This window comes from Sorex araneus, chromosome 2, assembly GCF_027595985.1.
Source record: "Sorex araneus isolate mSorAra2 chromosome 2, mSorAra2.pri, whole genome shotgun sequence".
Classification (NCBI taxonomy): Eukaryota; Metazoa; Chordata; class Mammalia; order Eulipotyphla; family Soricidae; genus Sorex; species Sorex araneus.
The window spans coordinates 10,432,598-10,459,722 of NC_073303.1; the positions used below are offsets into that span (position 1 = coordinate 10,432,598).

The 27,125-nt window shown below is 40.9% G+C and overlaps 1 protein-coding gene across 1 annotated transcript in view; it reads right to left on the reverse strand.

The window, feature by feature from the left end:
- Window positions 1–17,531, reverse strand: part of LOC101546692 (E3 ubiquitin-protein ligase TRIM38-like) — a 30,974-nt gene extending 13,443 nt beyond the window's left edge. Inside the window, exons 1-7 of the mRNA XM_055124309.1 lie at window positions 17,148–17,531; window positions 14,888–14,983; window positions 13,898–14,128; window positions 12,743–12,765; window positions 12,535–12,647; window positions 8,352–8,702; window positions 3,418–3,510 (exon numbers count right to left, since the gene is read on the reverse strand). Coding sequence (XP_054980284.1) covers window positions 3,418–3,510; window positions 8,352–8,702; window positions 12,535–12,647; window positions 12,743–12,765; window positions 13,898–14,128; window positions 14,888–14,983; window positions 17,148–17,531 — 1,291 coding nt within the window. The remainder of the gene's footprint in view (window positions 1–3,417; window positions 3,511–8,351; window positions 8,703–12,534; window positions 12,648–12,742; window positions 12,766–13,897; window positions 14,129–14,887; window positions 14,984–17,147) is intronic.
- Window positions 17,532–27,125: the final 9,594 nt, after the last annotated feature.

The window sequence follows — 27,125 nt, forward strand, 5'->3', positions numbered from 1 at the left end:
CGAAACAAGTGACACAGTAAAAACCTAAGAAGCTGATCCATGAGCCCAGGAAACCTCCAGGAGCAATGTTCTGACTGTCACTTCAGAGCTCTCTACATTTGGTCCTGAGTCTCCGAGGAGTTAGTAGCTTTCCTGGTCCATGTGAATTGTTCCCCGTTGTTAACTTTGATTTATTTTCAGCACGTATGAAATAAGGTTTCTTTCACTGGGCCAGGTTTTTTGTTTGATGTAGTAACTAGATGCAGAGAGTCTCTTGCCTGCGCACCTGACTGTCTTCCCTGGGACCTCTCGAGGGGGTGGGCTTCAGTTTCCCTCCCTGCCCGGAGCAGAGCTCCCGTAGCCGAAGACCTCCGGTGCCTTAGCCACAGCCATGCTCAAGGCCCCTCTCCACATGTTCGAATGAGCCTCACACATGAAGGAACCAGCAGAGGAACCTAGTTGTGTGGGACCCGGGCTGAGACCTCCAAACCTGCTCGGATCGGGACTGGGCCTCTTCCACCCATATTTCCCATTTTCCAGTAGCTAGGTCATCACACCCAGGGACTGCCCCCAGCTCTGTGTAATCCCACCAACAGCCAACATCCAGAGACTATAAAACCAAGCTCCCAGACATCTTATAGCCTGGTTCTCCCTCTGGGAGAACCTGGCAAGCTACCGAGAGTTTCCTGCCCACATGGGAGAGCCTTGCAAACTATCCATGGCATATTCATATGCCCAAACCAGTAACAATGATGGGTCTCATTCCTCTGACCCTGAAAGAGCCTCCAATGCGGCACCATTGGAAAGGATGAGTAAAGAGAGGCTTCTAAAATCTCAAGTCTAGGACAAATGGAGACGTTACTGAGACCACTTGAGAAATTTGAAGATCAATGGGATGATGATGATGATGATGATGATGATGAGTAACTAGAAATATTATGAGAAGTAAATTCACTCTGATTGTTTAAATGGATTACTAGCTGAGGAAAGGATAAAGCAAAAGCAATACACCCTGGATGGAATCCTGCCCTTGAGCAGATCTCCTAGTAATCTGGAGTGCTGAACCCTCAGATGAGATTTTGTCCTTGAGTTAATCCCCTAGAACTTCCCCTGAAGAAGTGGCTTTACCTCTGTTTGTTGTTATGACAATGCTCAACCCCACATATGTGTACCCCCACCCTTCATGATTTCTATATAACTATGCTGTAAGGGGTAAGAAGGGAGAAGACTTTGAGGTCTACTAAGAGACTAGGATGATGGAACTATGATGACTGGGACTATGACCAAAACTACGACTACGATTGTGCTGTAAGGCGAGAGATCGGACTATGCTGGGGAGGAGAAAGAAATAAATTGACTACCCACCAGGCTGGGGCCCTGTTTCCCTGCGCACCCCCCACTCCTCGCCCACATCCTCTGTCCATCTGTCACCCCCACACCTGCGCCTTACCTTTGAAATGCACATCAAACTTGGGGCCTTGTGCATACAACGCACCCTGATGCGTCCCCAAAGCCCCTCTAGGTATGACTAGGTGTGTCCCTGAAGGTGCCAAAGCACCACTGGGGTAGTCCTGTTCATCCCTGGTACTGAAGAGCCCCCAAAGCAACGCATCCCCAGGCCCTAGCAACATACAACCCACTCCCAGCCCGGTTGGTTGGGTACTGCCAGAAGTGGCCCTGGGCCTCCTGGGAATTAGCTGGAAGGCCGCTCACATCCAAAAAATAGGACCCAAAGACTAGTTTGATGCAGTAATGTTCGTTTTTGCTTTTGTTCTCTGTTTTGTTTTCATCTTCTGGTTTTGGGCCACACTTGGTAGTACTCAGGACCCACTACTATCTCTGTGCTCAGGGATCACTCCTGTTGGTGCTTGAGGGAAACATGTGGTATCAGGGATTGAGCCAGGGTTGGCTACATACAAGACTAGTGCCTTATGTGCTGTTCTATCTCTCCGGCACTGCTTTTGTTCTATTTATCTTTTGGAGCTGCATTGCCAATACAATTTCTATGGTTGATGTTTGCATGTACTGTCTGTTTTCTGATGTGTATTTTAGAGTTTCAGGTCTTAAATTTTCTATATATGGTTTTATTCATTTACTTATTTTATTTTGTTGTTCTTATTGTTGTTGTTGCTGTTGTCTCTTATAGTTCTCTTATTGTCTAGTTCTCCCTCTCGAAGAACCGGGCAAGCTACTGAGTGTATCCTACCTGGACAGCAGAGCCTGGCAAGCTCCCCGTGGTGTATTCCATATGCCAAAAACAGTAACTATGATGGGCCTCATTCCCCTGACCTTGAAAGAGCCTCCAATGCAGTACCATTGGGAAGGATGAGTAAAGAGAGGCTGCTAAAATCTCAGGGCTAGGAGGAATGGAGACATTGCTGGCACCGGCTCAAGCAAATCGATGAACAACAGGATGACAGTGATACAATGATGCAGTGGTGAAATAAAAATGGGAAATGATGTATAAGATAAGCAGGGCTCCCAGTGACCAGAAACCCAGCTTCCCCTTTGTTCTGTGTCTCAGGATGCTTCTCAGTCTGACTCTGCAGATCCCAATGCTGTAGCAACAGCAGCAGCAACTTCCGGGACTGCACGGGAGCCACTAAAGCCTCATCAGTGAATGTTCTCAGCTGGAACCACAGCAGCCCTGGCTATCAGTGCTCGTGGAATCTCAGTGTGGGGAAGTTCCCTGTATCCCTGTCTGTGTCCTGAAATGAACAGGTTGGACTCAAGGATAGCAGTGAGGAATGAGAGTTTAGTAAACAAAGAACTGCTCTGGAATGGGGGTGCATGCAGGAGAGGCTAAAGCCATGCACAGCTGCTGTGGAGGACTCTTACAGGGACAGGGGCACCAGTATTGCTAATCAGGCCTGAACAGTTGCCACAGCTTTGCGGTGATTTCTACCCAGCTCCCAAAGATGTTGTTTGTTTGTTTTTTAATTTTGAAAAAAGTCTTTGCTACAGACCCTTCCTGACACTGCTTTCTGATTCTTGTCCCTGTGACCCCCATCCAGTGTACAGTTCATCTAGTGGCCTCTTAAGGAAACTGAAGAACCTGCAGATTAAGAGGAAATTTAAGATGGTGAATGTTGTCAGATAATCTCTCCTAGCATTTAGCCTGGGGAAAACTAAAGGTTTTGCTGTCATCAGCCTTCCCTTTGCTTGTGATATCCAGTGTAGCAATGAAGAGAGATTCGCTAAAGCCTCACTAATGAAAAGTAGGAACAAGTGTATTATTTCTCCTCAACTAAAAATAACTGTTGAATGGAGAAGAGAAACAGATGACTGCCTGAAAATAAAGCTTTTCCATATTGCAAACCTCAGTTGAAAGAGCCATTATAAAAGTACACATGCAAGTTTCCATAATAAACTGGAACCCATGGGCCTGGTAGGGAAACTGAGGGGTGGGCAGAAGTCAAGTTTGGATTCTAGACTTGCCTGACTTCCATGGGTGCTCCCTGTTTCTGAAATTTCTGATGAGGGCTGCGGGGGACTGATGCAGGAGCATCAGGCCTTCATCAGTAGTTGGGGCTGCAACATGAAAATTCCTGCAGATACAGAATCACATGCTGAATCAAAATTGTGAAAATATGAACTATGTTGAACCGTTGTACAACAAAATCTCAAAGAATGTCTTTTTTTAGAAAACTGCTTTGACTGTATTTTTAGTTTGTCTCATTTTCTAAGACCAGCCCTGCAGGTGGGGACTGTAAGACCAGTTTGGCAGCAATCAGTGTTAATCTGCAAATATACATATTAACAGTGCCCACATCAATACTCATAAAAAAAAACCTCAAAATATGCTCTCAAAGTGAGGCTATTTCACAAATATTGGACAATTTTGTTTAAAGAAATAACAGTTGTAAAAATTAGAACCACACATGTTGCTTGTGACTATGAAAAATGTGCAACATGTGTGTGCATGTGTGTGTCGGGTGGAGAAGGGGGCCAAAGACCCAATCATGATCAGGGTTGTTCCAGGCTGAAGGTGGCTCCAGGGAAATAAGCAGTGCTGTGTACTGAATTCTGGGCTCCACCATGCAGAGTTTGTGCTTTGAAACTTCCAGTCTTTTGTGCCATCACCTCAGTTGTGCAATATTTTTGAAATGTAGTTTTCTAGTTCCCTAAAATGTTGAACAAAATTATTACCTTCTGATGCCATAACTCTACTTCTATATACATTCTCAAGAACATTGAAAATATCTGACAACAAAAACAATCAACAGGGCCCCTCCTGCCGCCGAGATGTGATCCCGGGGGCCCGCACACGTGTGCGGCCTCTCTGCAGCTGCACGAGCATGAATCCAGACCCAGCTAAACTACTTTCAGCATGGGCAGCTCCTCGCAGAATGTCTCCAGCCTGAGAACTAAGCCGCGGCCCCATGCCCGCCCAGGAGGGGAAAGGTATTCCTCTCTCGGGGGTCTTCCTTTCCGGGGATGAAGGGCGTGGTGACCGCCATATTATGACGACCACAGATGGGGTTTACAAGCTTGCAATGATCCAATATCTGGAAGAAATCTCCCTGGACTTAATTGTTAAAGTACAGAAATCCAAAACTGACCTCATTTCTCTTCACAACAGGTCTGACTCTAGTGGAGTACTCCTAACAATAATAGTGAGGTTTGTGTTGAAATATTGAATGTAACCAAAGTAAACAGAAAGTAAAGTGAAACTTATCAGTTACAAGGCGGGAGGAGGGTGTGGGATGGGAAGTGTACTGTGTGGGTTTTTTGGTTTTTTTTTTTTTTGGTGGTGGGATATGGGCACTGGTGAAGGGATGGTTGTTTCAGCATTGTTTAACTGAGACTTAAGCCTGAAAGCATTGTAATTTTCCACATGGTGATTCAATAAAATAAAATTCTTATTTAATAAAATCAACAAAAATAATCTTCTGAGGATGCCAGCATTATTTGTGGTAGTCCAAATTGCAAACAACCCAAATACTTAATATTGATGTGAAGTCTATGTGATGTAATATCGTTCAGTCATAACAGATCTCTCTCTCTCTCTCCCCCCCCTCTCTGTTTCCATTTCCCTGCTTCTTCCAATATCATTTGGGTGACTTTCAGGTGATAAACAAAAAAACTTCAAGATCCTCAGGAGAACAGAGGTAACTCCATGAAAACCTTCCTTTCAAGTATGTATTCTGGGGTCAGAATGTAAACTTTAAGTCCTGGGATATGTTCTTCCCAGGCCAGATACTGGAGAGGTCTCTCTGTCCTCTTAGTGCTCTTTCTGCCACTTCCTCCCTTAGTGTAGGAGCAGCGTCTAGTAGGAATTGGAATCTTAATGAGACCAGCACACAGGAAAAAATGAATATGGACAGCAGGGTGTAGTGCTAAGAGCCAACAACACACAGAACTGCATCTACATCTTTGCCCCTTATTAATGTACCCTCTTTCTCTAAGTGTTGGATATTAACCCTGTTTTAGGCATCATCAATGAATTTCCCCTTTTCCTCCTCTCAGAAAAGCTTACAGTGCTCTTGTCAGCACCCCTAATCCCCTGAAAATTGATTTTCTATTTCCCCAAAACTTTTCATTTTACTCTTTGCTTAAACACAGTAAGACCATTAATGCTATGCTCCTAATATCTGGGATTTGATTGATTCAAATATATCTATTCCTAGGCATCCATTATAATTACTAGACCTATGCTTCGGTTGCCATAGTGTCTAACACCCCACAAAGTGATATCCTGCTGAGGGACTTGGATGGACCTACACTGAGAAGAAAAGCAACTCCGACATCAAAATCAGACAAGATCATATATAAAGCATAAAACCACAGTTTAGATGCAAGCCATTAAGATGTAAGAAACAGGACCCCCAGAGAAAGGACAAGCTAAAGTGGCCTGAGGACCTAGTCTGGGATTTACGGTAAATTCCAGTGGATTTGCCCTTGGGCCCCAGAAAACTAAGTTTTAGAATCTATTCTCTTACGGTGTTTATCCAAATACTGCTAATATTAGTAAGACATTTAATATGTACAACTAAAGGAAGAAGGAAGTGAGATAGATTTCCCTGGGAGTAGAGTGTCTCCTTGAGTTAATCCCTCCAAGAGAATGGCCTCCACTGTAATGCTTCACATCTGGAAATGATCAATCACACCTACGTGAAGTCCTATACCACAAACCCCTCCAAATGTGTAAGGATATTAGCAGCTCTGTATTAAACGGACCATTCTGACTATCAGTCTGTGTTCCTCCATTTCTTTTTCTGTTGAGGAGGCCAGGAAGGCAGCTCTAGCCACCAAACATGTTGCACAACCACATTGTGAACTCACAGGTAGATCAATTAGAAATTGAGTACAAATGCTTCTTTCTCTGTTTATTCTCTACTTTGACTCAGAGGGTGTACAATTGCTTTGACAAGCTGTCTTAATAATAATGCTACTTATTCTTAACATATAATTCTTAACATATAACATTTAATTCTTTTCTATTTTTATTGAATTACCTTGAGATACACAGTTACAAATTGTTCATGATTGAATTTCAGTCATACAACATTCCAACACCCTTCCCTTCACCAGTGTATATTTCCCACCACCACTGTCCCCAGTTTCCCTCCTGCCACAACCCCAAATCTAACTATCCTGCCTCTACAACCATGCATTTTTTACTTTTCTTCTTTTCTCTCTCTCTTTCTCTCTCTCTCTCTCTATATATATATATGTCTCTCTCTCACTCTCTCTCTCTCTCCCTATTACCTTCTCTGACCCTCTCCTTTTAGGCATTATTTTCTGCAATACAGATACTGAAGAGTTATCATGGATATCCTTTTTGCTTCCTTTCAGGACTCAGTTTGCATCTAGAATGATCATCTCCCACTATCATCTGTCCTAACATCCCCTCCTTCCCCCACTCTCACACATTTATACCAAACTTCCCACCATGAACCCATCTTCCTGGCGCTCATTTCTAATGTTTTTGGGTATTAGTCTCATACTATGTGTTTTTTTTATCCACAAGGGAGTGCAATCTGTACCATTCTTAAGTGAATACTATTCTCTAATAGAAATTTTCACTTTATTTATTTCTCTGTTCTGAGCTTATATTTGCTTTTGTGGATCAAATAAACCTGGATCTGGGAATAACTGCTTTAGTCCTGACTGTGTTCTCTCCACATTTGTACAAAACACTGCATGAGAGATTGAATGGGGATTATTTCAGCAATTTCATGCTCAAAGGAAAGGGTTTTTTTCTTTTTTCTTTCTTTTTTTTTTCTCCTAAGAAGAAATCACTAAGGCTGGAGTGATAGCACAGCAGGTAGGGCGTTTGCCTTGTAAGCGGCCGACCCAGTTTGATTCCCAGCATCCAGTATGGTCCCCTGAGCACCACCAGGAGTAATTCCTGAGTGCAGAGCCAGGAGTAACCCCTGTGCATTGCTGGGTGTGACAGAAGAAGAAGATGAAAAAGAAGAGGAAGAGGAAGAAGAAGAAGAAGAAGAAGAAGAAGAAGAAGAAGAAGAAGAAGAAGAAGAAGAAGAAGAAGAAGAAGAAGAAGAAGAAGAAGAAGAAGAAGAAGAAGAAGAAGAAGAAAGAAGAAGAAGAAGAAGAAGAAGAAGAAGAAGAAGAAGAAGAAGGAGGAGGAGGAGGAGGAGGAGGAGGAGGAGGAGGAGGAGGAGGAGGAGGAGAAGGAGAGAAGGAGAAGGAGAAGGAGAAGGAGAAGGAGAAGGAGAAGAAGAAGAAGAAGAAGAAGAAGAAGAAGAAGAAGAAGAAGAAGAAGAAGAAGAAGAAGAAGAAGAAGAAGAAGAAGAAGAAGAAGAAGAAGAGGAAAGAAGAAGAACAACAACAATAAGATAAAAAGGAACAACAACAACAAGAACAAGAAGAACAAGAACAAGAAGAAATCACTATCACTAATGGGAATTTACATATGCAGTTTTTCTTTCATAAAACTGAATATAATAAGGGGAGGCCACCAGGACAGCAGATGGTCTTTGTTATTAAGTAATTTCCCTCTAAAACGGATTTCTCATTTGTTGTACCTGCTGAGAGTCTTTATATCCAGTCATTTAATGCAAATTTATTAGATATCTACTAAAGCTTAGCATCATTCTAAGTACTGGGAAACTGTGAAGAAAGCATCCAAAATTTCTACATTCGCAGAATTTTTATCTTATTCCTTTGAACTGTATACAAGAATAAAAATACTGTGCTTTTTTCATTTTAAATCTTTGAAATATTTTTCTTACAAATTTCTTACATATATTGGCATTTAGTATACAAATAAGAATTTTCACCAATACAGAAATAAGGCCTGAGAGGCCCAGAGAAAGAGGCCTTTGGAAAAGTGAAGATGTGGGCGCTAGTTTCCAAGTTATAAAAGGATACAAGACCTGCCTCATAGTCTAGGAAAATTACTATACAACTAAGTTCGCCCCGAAAAACAGGAGTTACGGGAGACATCAGTGCGACAACGTCATCATATTCATAATGACTGATGGCCCAGAATCCAGACTCAGGATTCCGTCTCATGTCATTGTCTCTTGGCACATTTTCCAGACAAACTCCTGCATCCCAAAGAGATCCTTTTCCAAGATATATTGCAAAATAATGTTTTCCAGAGGTGAAGGCCTCACATCCTAGGACACAGGGTAAGTCTTTAAACCTAGCAGGAGTGTCCTGCTTCACTTGGGGTGATCCACCAGTCACCTTTTTACCATCCTCGTTCACAAGCAGGTCATTGTGAGCTGTATCTGGATGTAGAGTAACCTGAACTGAAAACATTTAATAAATGTTTAAAAAAGAAAAGAACAGAACATGGTTACTTCATGCTTAGTACTCAGCATATTCAAATAATATCAGCCTGTGCTCAACATAAAACTTTCTTTCTGACAACCTTTATAGTCATTATACAAAAATTCATTGAATAGTTTTAAAAAGTCATATTTGTCACAAAGAATAGAAGAGAGGATTGAAGCGCTAATACATGCCTAGAACTGGGCAGGGCTGTCATTATGTGGCGGTGTAAAATATCTTGTAGCAGAAGCAATATACTACGAAAGCTCTGAGTACTCTCCTGTTCTTATTTAATATTATTTCCATCTTTCTCACAGTATTATAAGTGAAAGACAAGATAAATATATTTGACATGTTCACTTATTTTCTCTTCAAATTCTTCCCTATTTTTCCAAATGACACTGACACAGTATCACAATGGGGAAATACAATTAATTGCATACATTATTATAGGAGACAAAGGATGCTATTGGAGCCTTAAGACACATAGCTACTGATTGACCTTAATTATCTGCTCTCTTTGGTTTCTCATGCAACATAAGCATTAGTACAAGATGATGTACAAAGGACAAATAAACCAAGAAGGATCTGAATAGAATTAAGAAAGAAATAAATAGAATGGTAGCGAACAGCACAATTTAAAAAATAAAACATGATAAGAGTTTGTTCTAGCTAGAGAGTTAAGTCACTTAGTCACCTAATGTATCCTTGATTAAACACCAAGCAGATGATTGAAGGACATGGGAAATCAAGAATGCAGAAACACATTTTTCTCCTGTTTTCTTTCTCCAAACCACTTCCCACCTTTTTATGCCTTGTCTTCCAGAACATAGGAATTCTATGAAACCAGCCTCATTCTTTCTACTTGATTTGATTTTATTTAGTAAATTAGAGTGCCTGGGAGAGTGTGTGAAACTAAGAGGTGGAGTGGCAGTCATTACTATGGAAGCTTCTCCCCAGTGCTCTGAGAGTCTGCACTTCTCTCCTCAGTCACACTCTCTCCTGTTCTTCAGATCCCTCCACCTGTATTTGAGGCCCAGCGTGGTGAGGACTCCGTGACCATCTCAGCTCTGGGTGCTTCAGTGTTCCTGAGTCATTATCCAAATCTATTCTTTGTTTAACTTACTTCTAAAACTCTCAAGAGTTCTGAACAGGAACTGACTGAACACATTTGGGATTTTAATTTATAATACTTAGAACAATTAGAAAATAAACCTTGTTTGAAAAACCCATCCAAAAATGGGGCAAAGAAAGAAACCAAAAGAGGGGGGAGAAGTGATGATTAGACACTTCCTTAAAGAAGTCATGCCAATGACCAAGAGGCTATAAAAAATATCCTCCATCACTCATTATCATATATCAAAATAGCAATGAGATATCATGTAACAGTAATGAGACTAGAACAAACCTAAAAGACCATGCAAATAGACCAGTATTTGCATGGATGTGGGGGAAAGAAAGCTTCATTCACTATTGGTGAGATATCACTTGGTTCAAACGTTTTAGAAAATGGGCAAATATGAAAAAAATTAAAATCAGGGTTCTATATGACACAGACATTATACTTCTAAGCACACTTCAAAGGATGCATGCAACTCACTTTGAAGGTTTGAAGATCTGAATAATAAGAAGCTTTGCCCTCACCTACCTAGCAACTGCATGCATCATCACCCCAGTCATGGCATAATGCTCTCACAGTATAGAAACATTGCATTTTCTTGTAAGAGACATGTGGAGCAAAGCATGTCTTAGAATTCAGAACAGTTTTCTTGTCAAAAATGCAAAAGCAATTTATCTATACTCTACGTATGGGGACACATCCAGTGCTAAGTCAGTGCTCATTTCATCAGCACTCCTACAATAAATAAGTGGAATAAATAAAGACTGAATACTGTCCAAACAGAGCAATTTAGTTTGGGTCACTTGAGGCTGGCAGATGACTAATGACTTTAATAATCCCCCATCTGTTGGGAAAGGCAGCCCGGATAGAGAAGGGGACACCTAGTAAAATGTGTTTGGAGATCCTGCGCGGTAAGGGAGATGCGTGCTGATAGTAGACTAGAAACCGAACACGATGGCCACTCGATACCCCTATCGCAAATCACAGCACCCAAAAGGAGAGAGAGAACAAAACGGAAGACCCTGCCACAGAGGTGGGATAGGGTGGGGGGGGACGGGATTGGAGGGTGGGAGGGATACTGGGTTCATTAGTGGTAGAGAATGGACACAGGTGGAGGGATGGGTTCTCGAACATTGTATGAGGGAAAAACAAGCATAAAGATGGGTAAATTTGTAATTGTACCTTCATGGTGACTCACTAATTAAAAAAATAAAGTTTAAAAAAATTACAAAAAAAAAATCCCCCATCTATTGGCAACTTTGTATAAGTACTTTCAGTACCTGAGACCAATCATGTACAAGTTATGATTGTACGGTAAAAATGATGGGGTTTCATTTCTATTATTATAATTAATTATGGCAGTCTTAATGATGCCATCAGATTCATCCTAGAGACTCTTGCTTTATGATCTCACTTTGAAAAAACAATTGACCCTGTGGGGAGACTCATGCACAAGCATTTGAGAGTTTTCTTCAGGAAACACAAGGAGGAATCCAGCCCACAACCAGCAAAGAGCTCTTGTCTGAGGTCATACACAAACCGAGAACCAAGTTCTGCCAATAATCACAATGAGCTTGGAAGCAGATTGTGTTAGTTTCCAGATGAACACATGACCAAGCAATCATGTTTATTGTAGATTTGTTAGACTCCAGTTCGAGGAGTCCTCTGAGCTGTGGTAGGTTTACTGAAATTTGTGAGCTAATTCTGTTCTTCTTATTTGAGTGGTGGTGGTGAGCATGGGGGTGATGACAAGCTCTGGACTTACTCCTAACTTGGCACTAGTCACCAATCCTGGCAGAACTCAGGAACCATATCAGATGCCAGGGATCCACCCCGGGTTGTCTGAATGCAAGGGAAGCACTCGACTTGCGAGAATATGCTTAGGAATAATAATGCATCATTTTAAACATTAGATTTTTCATTAAGTTAAAAATAAAGGTTTTCATAGTGGTTCTTATTTTATAGCCTAACAAGTCATAAAAAATTTTTGTTTCTATCGTTTTCTTGAGAAAATGCAATTATAAGTAACTATGGAAATAAAGCAATTATGGGAAGAATGAAGAAATAAACAGCTAGTTTTTGAGTAGGTAGCACTTGGCTTTCAAATGGTTCAAACGTTTATTGAGTTACCTGGTCTAGCCTTAAAACCATTGGAAGCGGGGCTGGAGTGATAGCACAGGGGGTAGGGCTTTTGCCTTGCACGTGGTTGACCTGGGTTCTATTCCCAGCATCCCATATGGTTCTCCAAGCACTGCCAGGAGTAATTCCTGAGTGCAGAGCCAGGAGTAACCCCTGAGCATCGTCAGGTGTGACCCAAAAAGAAAAAAAAAACTGTTGGCAAAAAAAAAAACTGACTGGCAGCACAGTCAGTCTTCACCTACCTTTCTACAATTACTCTGGGAATGAAATGACATGAACATAATCATTATAATCCCAAACCTCTATGCTTTGTGTAATTAATGATTTTTTTAAATCTTACACAATCCACAGGGTGTGAAGTGTTACTATGTTTTTTTATATAGGACATAAATAAAGGTTGTTTACCTTCGGCCATCACTAGTGAATTAGAGAGAAAGAGCTTGAGGAGTCATCTAGAAAGTCAGCACTCTAGCTAGAACTTGCAGAGGGAAGAGTGGTGGCCCACTATTCCTCCCACCTGGATTATTTAGGGAATTTTGTATGTCACATACCATTATTAGTCTTAAATATTTTTGTCAATTGACAGTACATGCTATCAAAATCAGGTACAGTGTGAATATCCAATGAAACATCCGCTGGTGCACTGAACTTCATAGCAGAAATCCTGAATAAGAAGAGTCCAGAAATTTCATCAGAGTTACCTTCCATTACACTCCATATAGCTACTATCCCTCCCTCCTGGATTCAAAGAGCACTCACCTGTGCAAAGTGTCCCTCACATCCTATAGAGCAAGAAAGAGAAATGGTGGTATGGAAATATTAACATTTCATAGATCACTGATGGGTGGATGTTTCTCCATAATTACACCAAGGAGTAAATGCAATCATTCTAGTCCCATGAATTAATGAATTCCCAGGGAATGATTCTGATCCCAATATTCTAGCACAGTGTTCTCAAACCTTTCACACTTGTGATAAAACACCTGTCTGCATATCATTCCACAGGCCAGCAGTTGCAACTACTGTGGTAGACCATTGATATTCAACTCTTTACCCTTGTTCACCTTCACCAGTACATGCACAGAGTTTGAGAGAAACACTGACCCAGCAAAATGTCATGACAGTATCTGACCAGCCACAGAGTATGTTTTCTTACTTTTGGAGTATGAAGAATTATTATTACTACAACCACATAACCTGTGAGCTGTTAGGAGGGAGATCAGGAATTGTCTCAACTTGATCATTAAGCACTTTTTACATATAGTGACCTGATTTCCTGTGTAGAGGTCATAGTAGACATTGTTAGTCACAAAGGTCCTTACAGGAAAATTCACACAGGGCCCTGAAGATGGACTCACTTAGCTGGTGGCAGCAGGTTTGCACTGAGGCAGAAGGGCTTGCCGTGCCACCTCCATCCTTAATGAAAATAGAATCAGGGGCTCAAGGCATTTATCACAGTGTCCAATATCTTTACTATAGCTAAAATCAGGCCTCATAATATCTGTTAGAGCAAGGTACCGAAGCAAGTCAAGGGGTAAGTTTATCAATCATTTTGGTGACTGTTTTTTAGCCCCCAAGTCAACGGGAATATCTTTGCAATCATTTGACACCAGAAATCTCTGCAAATTAAACAGACGAACAGATGCCAACAAAAGCTCTCCAGTGGTTCCTTGAGAACTTCCACATCTACCCAAGGAGCCTCTTTTGTGAATAACATAGAAACACTCTACAGACTAGTGAAGGACATTCATATACAGGCATGTGCATCTAAAAGTAAATATCCATTTAACTTTTCCACACTTGTGTAAATTTTTGAGAAAGAAGGCTTCAGGCCATTTCTCCAAATTCCTCACCAGTTTCTCTAAAACCCAGGAACTGATGCCTTCATCCATTCCTCCACGTGCACAGTCTCACCTGCAGTAACTCCTGGGCTGAGCCCTGACATCTCCTCTCCAGTTCCAGAATGTGTTTGTTCAGTTCCTGGCTTTGCTTCTGCAGCTGGGCTTCACTGTCCTGCAGTCTCTTCAGAACTTGCTGTTTTTCATCCTCTAGTCTCCATAGATAATATTGCATCTCCATGCGTAGGATCGTGTGAATAACCTTAAAATTGTACTTGATGTAATTCTTTTTATTCATAATTTCAGACTAGAATGAAGAAAGCATAGTCAAGTAACGGGAGTGTTTATCTTTAAATGAATAAACAGTCAAAGTTTATAGGAGACAGAAAGTTTAACTCTCAGAGACTTGGGTTTCTTTAGATGTTACTTGGACATGTTATCCTCCCATTATCATTATCCATACCTGTTAAAGTGAGGGAAGAAGAAATGCCTACCACTTAAGTGAGTCCAAATTCAAAATTCACACAAAGAGATCAGAGCAGAGGTTAGGAAAGACAACCTCAAAAGCTAATGACTTGTGATATTTGAGTATAGGCTTTTGGAGTACATCAATGTTGCCAGAAGAGCACTGAGTTTCTTTCCTGAGCAATTTGTTTGATCAGAGCAATAGACCTCAGTCTGCCACTGCAGATGTTCTTGCCTCATTTTCTACTCATCCTCATCATATTTTTGAATATGGAGAGATCCTGTTCCTTACACTGATTACTTTCTGAGCATGGAAATTACATGCCAGACCCTGATTGTTGTAAATTTCTGAGTGGTAGGTGTAGGCTCAAAAGGAAGGTACTAGTAGATGTTTAAAGCTAAACAATTACTGTTGAAAGGTCAAGGAACAGGAGTTCAATTCTCATAGGTGTAGCCAACTAGGAGTAGTAAAAGAAATAATTTGGGGCTTCTCTTTAGTGTAGATTAATGATATTAAAATATTCCTTTGTTTTGCCTAAACCTTTCATATATCTTGTCTTTAGAGCTAACATATCTGAGGTCAATGAACTCAAGTTCTTACCTGGAATTTTGTAATTTGCTCTCTTATGTTCTTTTGACATTCCCTATTGTGTTCTTCTAGTTTCATCAGATGTGTCAATGTTTCCCGAAACTTTTCCTGAAGGAAAAATTGTTGGATGAAGCTTTATTACTTGGGCAATTTTTTCTTTATATATCACAGGTGAGACCGCAGTCTTTCAAACATAAAATAATATAGGATATTACATAGTCCTTATACTTTCAAGGATCATACTGAGTCTTTGTGTGAAGTGAAAAACTTTATCTGAGAGAGAAGTGTCTGCAAAAGTGGTAGTTGGTGGGTAGAAGTGTTTGAAGGCAGTGGCAGGGAACCTGGAGATATTGGACATTCACAAAATCATGAAATCCCCATTAATCTTCGTTTTCTCTCTCGGGCTCAGTAACCTCTCCATTTGTCCTTTCCCTGAGATCTTAGAAGTCTCTCTCGAATCGGCCCTCCCAATGATGTTGCACTGGAGACTCTTTCAGGGTCAGGGGAATGGGATCCAGCTTGTTACTGGATTTAGCATATGAATACACCATGGGAAGTTTGCAAGGCTGTCCCATGTGGGCAGGAAACTCTCAGAAGATTGCCCGTTTCTCCCAGAGGGAGAAGTAGGCTAAAGGTATTGAGAGCTCGCTTTTAAGTCTCTCTCTCTGGATGTTGGCCATTGATGGAATTACACACACCTGGGTTCCTCTGCTGGTACCTTCATGCATGAGGCCTGTCCGAACATGTGGAGAGGGGCCTCGGGCATGGCTGTAACTAGGTTCCAGTGGTCTTAGGCCGCCGGGAGCTCTGCTCAGGGTGGGGAGGGAAGCTGGAGCCCATCCCCTCCGAGGGGCCCCGGGGAAGACAGCCAGGCATTCTGGCAAGAGACTCTCTGGGCATTGAAGGAAGGACATTGAAGGAAGGAAATATATATCCGTGGAAGGGACGGGTGTTGGAATGTTGTATGACTGAAACACAATCATGACTAACTCTGTAACTGTGTATGACATGGTGCTTCAATAAGGATATTTTTTTAAAAAATTTTATCTTCTTAACAACCTGAGACATTGGTAAGGTTTTAAAATCATTTTTATATTTTAGAAACAGGTTTTTCCGATGACCCGATGGCCTAAGGTACACAATGCTACATTCACCTAGTGAACACTGTACAAAGAACAAGAAAATAATAATGTATAATAATATTTCTTTAATAATATATTAAATCCCAAAGCCAATAGCAGCTTATTGACAACTTGAGAGTTTTTATAGATTAGTATGTGTAAGTAAGAATAGGCCAAGTACCACTAAAGTTTTTCAAAAGAGTCTAGCGACATATCGAGAGATAATTCAGCTGTCAAGGTGCTTGCCTTGTTAGAGCATACCTGGTCCAATCCTGCTTCTTGTTCCCCAAGTACACTCCAGAAAGGAACCCTGAGCATAGAGCCAAGAGTGAGCCCTGAGTACCTCTGATGTGTTCCTAACTCCCAACTCCATTGGAAGAGTCAACAGGACAAATGAATGTCAGTGAGAGTGAGCCCATGTTTGATGGGGATTCTCTGTTTGATCTCCAGAACTGTATCTTCTCTGAACGCCAACAGATATGATTCTGGTATTCCTGAAAATGGCCAGGTATGGACACAGTGGCCCACAGCACTGCAGGGTCTAGCACTGATCAGTCAGGGCTCTGGGTCTTGTGTCACATGGAATGACCACTGGGTCACAGGACACAGCTAGGAAAACACTTAGGGAAAAAAACGGGGATAGGAAAGAGCTGCAATAGCTAATGAAAATACGTCATTATGCAAGCAATTTTAAATTATGTAGTACAATATCAACTTTTAAATTAGTTTTCAGATTATTTTCTCTCATTTTAGAACCACACTTGTAGGTTAACCAACTTTGTATCTTAAAAGTAGTAATCAATGTTCGTTCTTCTTGCTCTATAAAGTCAGTATATAACTTCGAATATATAGGTATACCTATCAGTTCTTCAGTGTTATCAAGGGATTTATGAATTTTTTTCATAAAACACTGTATTTTGCCATGGTCCAAGTGTCTTACAGATATCAATGTCCACAACAATCTGTGCATATACATTAATATGCCTCTTACTATATATGTACATATTAGATGGGGAGTTTACATAAAGTTTATCTAAAGATTAAAGTGATAAAAGCTAAATCATCATCCTGGGCTTCAGACTAAATTATTTCAAGTCCATGGATGCCAAAGAGGAAGGGGTACTTGGTGAAGCACTCTGACCAGTACTCACCCTGTAGCCTTGACAGGCATCTGCAGCGAGGGCCGTGGTGTGCCCTTTGTGCTGTTGTGTCCGCTCACAACACCAGCAGATGAGCTGGACATCGTCTTCACAAAACAGACTGAGCTTCTCTCCGTGTTCCTCACACAAATATTCCTGCTCCATCTTCTTAATGGTGTCAATGAGGTTTCCTAGCTGCTTACTGGGCTGGATGCTCTCACTTTGAAACTGTGCCCTACATACAGGACACAGGAAGTTTCCCAAGAAAGGTGACTTCTTTTTCTGGTTCTCAATATTTTTTAATATGCAAGAACGGCAGTAGATGTGTCCGCACTTTATGATCACTGGCTCAGTCATCAGGTCCAGGCAGATGGGGCAGGTGGCTTCCTCCCTCATGGTCTTACCTATGCCCGAGGCCATGTTTTTTCCTGAAAACCTTTAATACTGAAAATAGAGGTAGAGGTCAAGCACATGGGATTTCTCTCTAAGTGATAGAAATCTGAGTGATGTGCAGAGTCTGATTGGACTGACACTTTCAGAGAATGAAGGTGTGTGTATAATACAGTTGTACTATCGCAAGTGTTTTACATTAGGTTAAATTTTATATATTTAGGGGCTGGAGCGATAGCACAGTGGGTAGGGCATTTGCCTTGCATGTGGCCGACCCGGGTTCCATTCCCAGCATCCCATATGGTCCCCTGAGCACTGCCAGGAGTAATTCCTGAGTGCAGAGCTAGGGATAACCCTTGTGCATTGCCAGGCATGACCCAAAAAGCAAAAAAAACAAAAAAACAAAAAAATTATATATCTAAATTTAGTGTCTCATTGTAATGAGAAGCATTTTATTTGTTACTTGCTGTGGGTGTTGGTCTAACTGGCAGTTCAGAAAGAGAAAAGACCATAACTACAAAATTTTTTTTCTGGATAAAATCGGAGAAAGAGAAGCCAGATGTTATTTGTCACACAAATTACAGATGGACAGAAATAATATTAGGAAGTTTTTAAAATAAGTTACCAGTGACCTTGTTAGGTACCCAAAAGCCAGACCTAAAACTTAGCTAACATTAAGTTTTGACTAGGCCTAAGTTTCTGTTTCCCAGAAATTGCACTTGCAATTTCTGTTAAACTCCCTGTTGAGTAACTTGTCCAAAAAAGGAACTGCTAGACCATCTGACTGGTCATGAAGGGTCACATGTCAATATTTTTGGAACAACCAGAACTCAACTATTATCAAATGCTGACGAATCGCTGGCAACTGTTGCTTGATCACTGCTATCATAGTCCTTGCTCAACCTTGGGACCTCTAGCAAGGTCTGCCTGCACTTTGTGGTTGGGGTTGCTATCAAGAGACTACTTTGTGGGTAAGATAGTTGATCAGAGTTAACTGGAATAAAACCCCTTTGTGCTTATAGTACTGTCTCTCTGACTCTCTGTCTATTCACACCGTGACCCGAAAACCCAGGAACCGCAAACCTAACCATCACAGATACTTTGTTTCCGATTAATTGCTAATAACTATAGAAGCAACACTTAGGGATTAGGGCTGGAAATGAAGAAGATTCAGTGGATTCATATTTGACTAATGAAAATCCCTCTCTCTATTCTATCTATCCCTCCCTCCGAAGAACAAAAATATCAGTTCAATGAAGTCAGAGAGATCCCTCTAGGGTGACAATATAAGATAATTGCTAATTTAAATGTCCATTCTGTCATTCTCCTGATCTGAGGGAAGAATAATTGATCTGAGGAGAGAAGAAAAGTAGGGCCTAGATCAGAGCTTCTGAAGACTCAGAGAAAATGAACCTGCAACTGCAAGACTTCCTAAGAAAAGCTCAGAATCAAATTGCTTCACCAGTTATTAATAAAATGGATGAAAGAAATTTAGAAATTTTCCCCACTAGGATTGATTCCGGAGTGCAGAGCCAGAAATTAACCCTAGTCCCAAAGTCAAAAACCATGATAAAAAGGCAATGGTAATGTAACTTCAAGCTAAGGCACTGTGGAGAATATCCACATACGACCCCTTCCCAAAGTCATTCAGGACCCTGGCTCTTCTGGAGAAGCTCACAGTCTCTTTTGAATATTTTTTCCTTTTTTTCTCTTCCCTTATAATGATGTTATTTTATGTTAAGCCAAACAACAATATCTTGATAAGAGCCTCTGACCACGTGTCAAGAAAGTCCTGCATTACTATCAAGTGGGTCTCATCTCTTAGACAAGTATGTATAATATAACCAAATCACAAATATAATATACCACTTCACTAAACAAGTTTAAAAATTGAGCAAAATGCCTGAGTAAATGCTTCTCAGAGATATAAGACTAAACAGTTTTTTAAAATGGGCAAAACGTCTGTGTAAATACTTCTCAAACACAATTCCCCATACATGTGAAAAAATCAACATCATGTATTATTAGAGAAGAGAAATGTCAAATAATAATATGTGACATGCCCCAGAGAAAAGGCCTTAATCTTTTTTTTTTATTTTCAAAGAGTTGTTCACAGTAATTTATTACATTCAATATTTCAACACCAAACTCACCACCATTACATTTTCCTACCAAGTTTATTTTGAGTTCTAACACCACAACCCATGTCTGCCCCAAAGACAGATGCCAAATAATTTATTTTGTATTGCTAGTTATGAATAATTGACTAAAAATGGTCCAGAAGGTTTCCTTAAAAAAGAAGTGTGTAAAAATTGTTGTATCTCATCTTGGAGCCATTAAGCTCCTGGATTAGAGATCATTAAAATGTTGGTAGAGGTTGAGTCTTGTATGCTATATAATATATATGTATATATATATACTATTTTACATATAAATTTTTTATCAAGATTGTTTTTCTTCTAATGACACCACACCAAGTGTGGTGTGCTACTCTTGGTATATCAGTGAAGGCCTTATTCTTATGGATAATTTAAGGGTTAACAATGACAATTATATACAGACACCAAATTATTCTTAACATATTTATCCACACAATAGCATCAAAAGCAGCTTTTTAAAAGGGAAGATTACAGCTTAGGGATAGAGAAGTCATAATAGAGATCATTTGTTTCAAAAAATATTTTCAAAAATATGTTCACATCCCAGAATATTATCAACATAAGAGGCTATGCCTTCTTATTGTTAGATAGAGGGATGCCAAGAAGGAGTTAGAGTGAATCATGCCTTCTATTGGGTCTATTTTTTCCTCTGTCTCTGTCTGTCTGTCTGTATGCCTTTCTCTCTCTCTATCTCTCTCTCTCTCTCACACACACACACATACACACACACATACAGGATCCTTAGGTCACCGAGCAATCCTTGGCCTTATATTTTCACTTTATAGACCCCAAAACTCACATTTTTATAGCCAGTCTCTGCAGTAGCTTCTAGTGACTGTGGACTCCTTTTCACCCAAAATGGATGAAACCGGAAAGTGAAACTTGTGGAGTTCAAAGTCCTGATTTCCAAATGTTTCAATTTGCCTTTGTTGGGGCCATATTGAGCCATCAGGCTGAGCTCATGTAGACTGTGTCACTCATGCACAGGAACGAGGGCCCCAGGAAAACGGGCGAGATTACTTGTGTGTCCTGACTGGTTTGGAAGAGGCTGAACATCTTTTTCCTTAAGCTGCCTTCAGTAAGTAATTTCATAAATTTCAGTATACTGAAGTTGTCAGTCTTCCTCTTCTCACAGATCCCAGGTGCTTACTTAGTTTGTTTTTAGTATGCTGATCCTAGGGCCTTAGCTTGTTTGTTTTCAGTATGCAGAAAACCTTTGCCTTTGCATATTCTTCCAGTAACTTATTTGTCTTTGCAGATTCTTCCCCTAACTTCTTTGTTGATGACCTCACTGTATTGAGCCTTTTGACTAGAGGTATGAACAATATGATAGTAATAAAAGTAGATTTCAGGGCTCTCTACCTTTGTCAAAAAGTCTGAGCTAACCTGGACCCTCCTCCATGAAATATAATTTCTCTTGCGTTCCTTGTCTCAGCACCTCCTACTGAACAAATATTCACCCAACACACATCTTCTGATTGGTTAGGAGCAATGACTTTACTCCCCAGCAATCAATAATACCAATGGTGATAGGGCTGGAGTCATAGTACAGCTTGTAGGGCATTTGTTTGTCTTGCAACTGGCCAACCCAGGCTTGATCCCTGACATCCTATTTGGTCAATGAGGACAGCCAGGAATGAGTCATTAGTGCAAAGCTGGAAATACATCCTGAGTTGCCAGATGTGGCCCAAAAAACAGCCAAACAAACCAACGAAACAACCAAACCAAATGATACAGCTAAAACCTAGGAAGCTATTCTCTGAGCCCAGGAAACCAACAAGAGCCAGTGTGCTGACTTTCACTTCAGATCTCTCTACATTTGCTCCTGAGTCTCCTAGGAGTTAGGAGCATTCCTGGTCCATGTGAATTTTCCCCCATTGTTAAGTTGAGATTTATTTTAAGCACATCTGAAATGAGGTGGAAAATAAGGTATAAGATAAGCAGGGCTCCCAATGACCAGAAACCCAGCTTCCCTGTTGCTCTGTGTCTCAGGATGCTTCTCAGCCTGACTCTGCAGATCCCAATGCTGTAGCAACAGCAGCAGCAGCTCCCGGGACTGCACAGGAGCCACTAAAGCCTCATCAGTGAATGTTCTCAGCTGGAGCCACAGCACTCCTCGCCATCAATGCTCACGGAGTCTCAGTGTGGGGAAGTTTCCTGTATCCCTGTCTGTGTCCTGAAATGAACAGGTTGGACTCAAGGACAGCAGTGAGGAATGAAAGTTTAGTAATGCAGAGAACTGCTCTGGATTCGGGATGTAGCTAGGGAAGGCTAGAACAATGCACAGCTGCTGTGGAGTACAGGGTCCGGAGCTTCCGCTGTTACTGATCAGTCTTGAATAGTTGCAACAATTCTTGGGTTATTTCTACCCAGCTCCCACAGATATTTTGTTAGGATTTTTTTTTTTAAAAAAAAATCTTCTCTGCACACCTCTCCTCTTACTGCTTTCTGATTTTTGTATCCTGTGACCCCATCCAGGGCACAGTTCAACTATTGGCCTCTTAAGGAAACTGAAGAACCTGCAGAATCACATGATATTTAAGATGGTGAGTGTTGTCAAAATAGTCTCTCCTGACACTTGGCAAAGAGAAAATTAAGGTTTTGTTGTCATTAGCGTGCCCTGGGCTTGGAGTTCAGGGTGGAAAGTTGAGAGACTCAGCTGAAGTCTCACTAATAAAAAATAGGAGCAAGGTATTATTTTTCCTCAACTGAGAATTACTGTTGAATGGAGAAGAGAAACAGATGACTGCCTGGAAATAAAGCTTTTCCACATTGAAAACCTAAGTTATAAGATTCATAATAATAGTGAACATGCAAGGCTCCATAATAAACACAAGCAGGGGCTGGTAGGGAAACTGAGGAATGTGCAGAAATCAAGTTTAGATTCTGAGAGTTGCTGACTCCCGTGGGTGCTCCCTGTGGGTCGTTGCTGCTGTGAGGGCTGTGGGGGCCCATCCTGGGCGTCAGACCTGCACCAGCATGTGGGGCTGAGACACAAAAACTGTGGGTAAAGAAGCTCAGGAGGAAACAAAATTGGGAAAATATAAGCTATGCTGAAACATTATATAACAAACTTCTCAAAAAATTGTGGTTTTTTTTAATAAAGCTGCTCTGACAGTTCTTTTGTTTTGTCTCATTTTCTGAAACCAGTTCTGCAGGTTGGGACTGTGAGATCACTTTGACAGCAATCAGTGTTAATATGCAACTATACATATTAATAGTACCCACCATGAACAGTCGTAAGGAAAACTCAAAATAAAAACACAAAAATATACTATTTCATACCTAATGGAAACCTTCCTTAAAGAAATAACAGTGGGAGAAGTTAGAGCTGCACATCTTGCTTGTGACTATGTAAAATGCTGTAGTGTGTGTGTGTGCGTGTGCGTGTATGTGTGTATGAGTGACCCAATGAAGATCAGAGTTGTTCCAGGCTGAAGGTGGTGCTCAGGGAATTAGACAGTGCTGTGTGTTGAACTCTGGCTCCAGTGTAGAGAGCTTGTGCTAAGAAACTTCCATCCTATTCTGGCATCACCTCAGATATGCAACTGTTTGGAATGTGGTTTTGTAGTTCCCTAAAATGTTGAACAAAATTATTACCTTGTGATACAATAATTCTGCTGCTATATGCATTCGCAAGAATATTGAAAATATCTTACATCAAATGATGAAAGTTAAGGCAGCATTATTTGTGGTGCCCAAACTGGAAACAACCCAAATGATCATCTATTGATGAATAAATGTATGAAGTCTATGCAATGAAATGTTATTCAGTCATAATAGCTACAAAGACTTTTTTCTTTGACAGTGGAATTCAGACTCAGACACTGACATTTGTGAAATATGTTCATTATAGTCCTTGGTGGACTGGAGCAATAGCACAGCGGGTAGGGCGTTGCCTTGCACACGGCTGACCTGGGTTCTATTCCTCGTCCCTTTTGGAGAGCCTGGCAAGCCACCAAGAATATTCCGTCCACATGGCAGAGCCTGGCAAGCTACCCATGGCGTATTCAATATGCCAAAAACAGTAACAACAAGTCTCGCAATGGAGATGTTACTGGTGCCTGCTCGAGCAAATCAATGAATAATGGGATAACAGTGCTACAGTGCAGTGTTATAATCCTTAGTGTTTAGTCAGTCCTGAAAGAAATTGAGGCAGGCAGAAGCCATGGGAGCAAGGAGTATCTCTTGAGGGAATGAAACCAAGATAAAGACTAAAGTTATTCTGTCACCTGCCTAATGAATCTCCAAAGCATGAAGAAGGCCGGAAGTGCTTTGAGATACACAAAGAAGGGATTCTGACCCCAGCCTCAGACCAGAGAAGGCATAAATGCTTCCGGGGAGAAATCTGCATAGAAACAAAAAGCAAATGGCCTTGATAAGGATATGAAAGAGCAGTAGAAGTCTTAAATTCTTTCCTTAACAACACACTAGGTACAGACCCTTATCTCCATAGAAAGTGCAAAGTGGTGAAGTTAGAGGAAAGCCTATAACACCTCCGTAGCTAAACCAAGCAGTATTCTGATTCTGCATGAATCTAAACTTGAAAATGCTTGTTTGGAGGTTCTAGCAGGGGACCGCAGCTACTTATATATCCCCAACCGAAGAATGGTCCTTCTTCTTAGAGGGAAGGTCATCCTCATCAACTGAGCATGCAGATTCAGAGAGATGACATGGAACAGTGAGGGAGGAAGGGGACCTCACCCAGCCAGTCAGATTGCTCTAATCAACCCTGGTAATCACTGGGGCACTAGATTTCTCAGCCACATTGCCTTCACATCCACATGCCCCTTAACTCGGGTTGTTTCCCTCTGCTGTCTTCACTCAAGAGAACCCCCACATTCTCTCTTGAATGCATTTCTTTCACTTCATCCCCTTCTCAAGTTTTTTTCTGTGAGTGCAGACAACAGACTCAGAAACCTAAACGGAGGCCAGAAAATGTTCCTATTTTCTGCAAACAGAATCTCTCACTCAGACCAGAAGGCATGACGTTGAAGAACACATGTGGTGGGGACTATGTAGAAACCAAGTGGACCTTGTGTGTAGATTGCTGGCTGCCCTGTGGGTGGCACTAGGGGGATAAGAACAGCCAAGCATACACACACTTGTGGCAGCTGTTAGCAAGCCTTTTTCCTAGGCACTTCCCCTGGGAGATACAGGTGGCTCCAGAAGCAGGCCTGTTCTCTTTCTATCTCTCTCTGTCTCTCTCTGTGTGTCTCTGTGTGTCTCTCTCTACTTTTCTCTCTTTCTCTATCTATCTATCTATCTATCTATCTTTCTATCTCCATTTCCATTTCCCTACTTCTTCCAATATCATTTGGAGTGTCATTCAGGACAGAAACAAAGAATCTTCATCAAGATTTCCAGGAGAACAGAGGCAACTCCATGAAAACCCTCCTTTCATGTATGCCTTCTGGGGGGTGACTCTTGTAGTCATGCTAAGACAGAATGTAAACTTTTAGTCCTGGGATATATTGTTCCTAGGCCAGAATACTGGAGACGTCTCTCTCTGTCCTTTTAGTGCTCTTTCTGCCACTTCCTTCTTTAGTGCAGGAGAAGCGCCTAGTAGGAATTGGGATTTTAATGAGACCTGGACATGGGAAAAATGATTACAGACAGCAGAGTGGAGTGCTAAGAGGTAGACTGAATCTGTGTCTCTGCCCCTTATTAATTCACCCTATTTTCTAATTGTTGGATATTACCCCTAAGAGTTTTAGACTTCATCAATGAATTTCCCCTTTTCCTCCTCCCAGAGAAGCTTACAGTGCTCTTGTGAGCACCCTTAATCCTCTGAGGTTCTTGATGTTTCCTTTATGTTTGAAGTGAATAACTTGCTTTTCTATTTCCCCTATAACTTTCCATTTTACTATAAACTTTTCATTTTACTCTTTGCTTAAACACAGAAAGACCATTAATGCTATGATCCTAATATCTGGGGTCCTAATATCTGAGTGTCTCCTTGAGTTAATCCCCCCAAGAGAACAACCTCCACTGAAATGCTTCACATCTGCAAGTGATCGTTCATACCTACGTGCACTCCTAGACCTCAAACTCCTCTGATGTTGTAAAAGTATGCTAACAGCTCTGCATTAAATGAATCATTTTGACCATCAATCTATGGCCCTCCATCTCTTTTTTTGTTTAGGAAGCCTGGGAGGTGGCTCTTTTCCACTGAACGTGTTGCACACGCATATCATGAGCTCACAGCTATATAAATTAGAAATTGACTATGAAAGCTTCTTTCTCTGTTTATGCTCTACTTTGACTCAGAGTGTACAATTACTTTGACCAAGCTAACTTAGGAACCATGCTACTCATTCTTAGCATACATGTACACTTTATTTAATTCTTTTCCTTTTTCTATTAAATTTCCTTGAGATACTCAATTACAAAGTTGTTCATGATGGGGCTTCAGTCATGCAATGGTACAACACCCTGTCCCTTCACCAGTGTACATTTCCTACCTCCAATGTCCCAAGTTCCCTCCTGCCACAACTACAACACCCCAGAGCCTGCCTGTACAGCAGGAACTTTTACTTTTCTTCTCTCTTCTTTCTTCTCTGTCTCTATCTCTCTCTATCTCCTCTCTGTCTGTCTGTCTCTGTCTCTCTCTCTGCCTCCCTCTCTCCCTCTCTCCTTTTGGGAATTATTTGTATCCAGAGTGATCATCTCCAACTATCATTGTCATAGTGGACTCTACTGTGTCCTAACATTCCCTCCTTCCTCTTACTCCCATACACACACACTCATGGCAAGCTTCCCATCATGAATTAGTCCACCTGGCCTGGATTCTACTCTCCATGGGTATTAACCCCATACTAGATGTTTGTTTTATATCCCACGAGTGAATGCAGTCTGTACATGTTCTTAAGTGAATATTGTTTTCTAATAGAACTTTTTATATTATTTATTTCTCTCTCCTGAGTTTATATTTACTCTTGTGGGTCACAAAAATCTGTCCTAGGATGTGAGATTAACTGCTTTAGTCTTGACTCTATTCTCCCAACATTTACACAATACACTGCTAGAGAAATAGATTAGGGATTGTTTCAGCATTTTCATACTCAAAGGAAAGATTTTTATGTCCTAAGAAGAAATCACTAATGGAATTTGTGTATGCAGAGTATTTCTATCATAAAACTAAATCCACTGAATAGAGGTCTACAGCACAATTTATGGTCTTTTACTTAAGTACATGCTCTCTAAAGTAGGTTCCTTATGTGTGGTACATGCTGTGAGTCTTTATATCCAATCATTTAATGAAAATCAATTAGGGATGTACTAAAGCTTGGCATCATTCTAGGTTATGGCTAACAGTGAAGAAAGCAACCAAAATGTCTACATTCCCAGAATTTGAATCCTATACCTTTGAACTTGATACAAGGATAAAGACACTGTCATTTTTTCCTTAGATAACTTAGAAACCTTTTATTTACATATC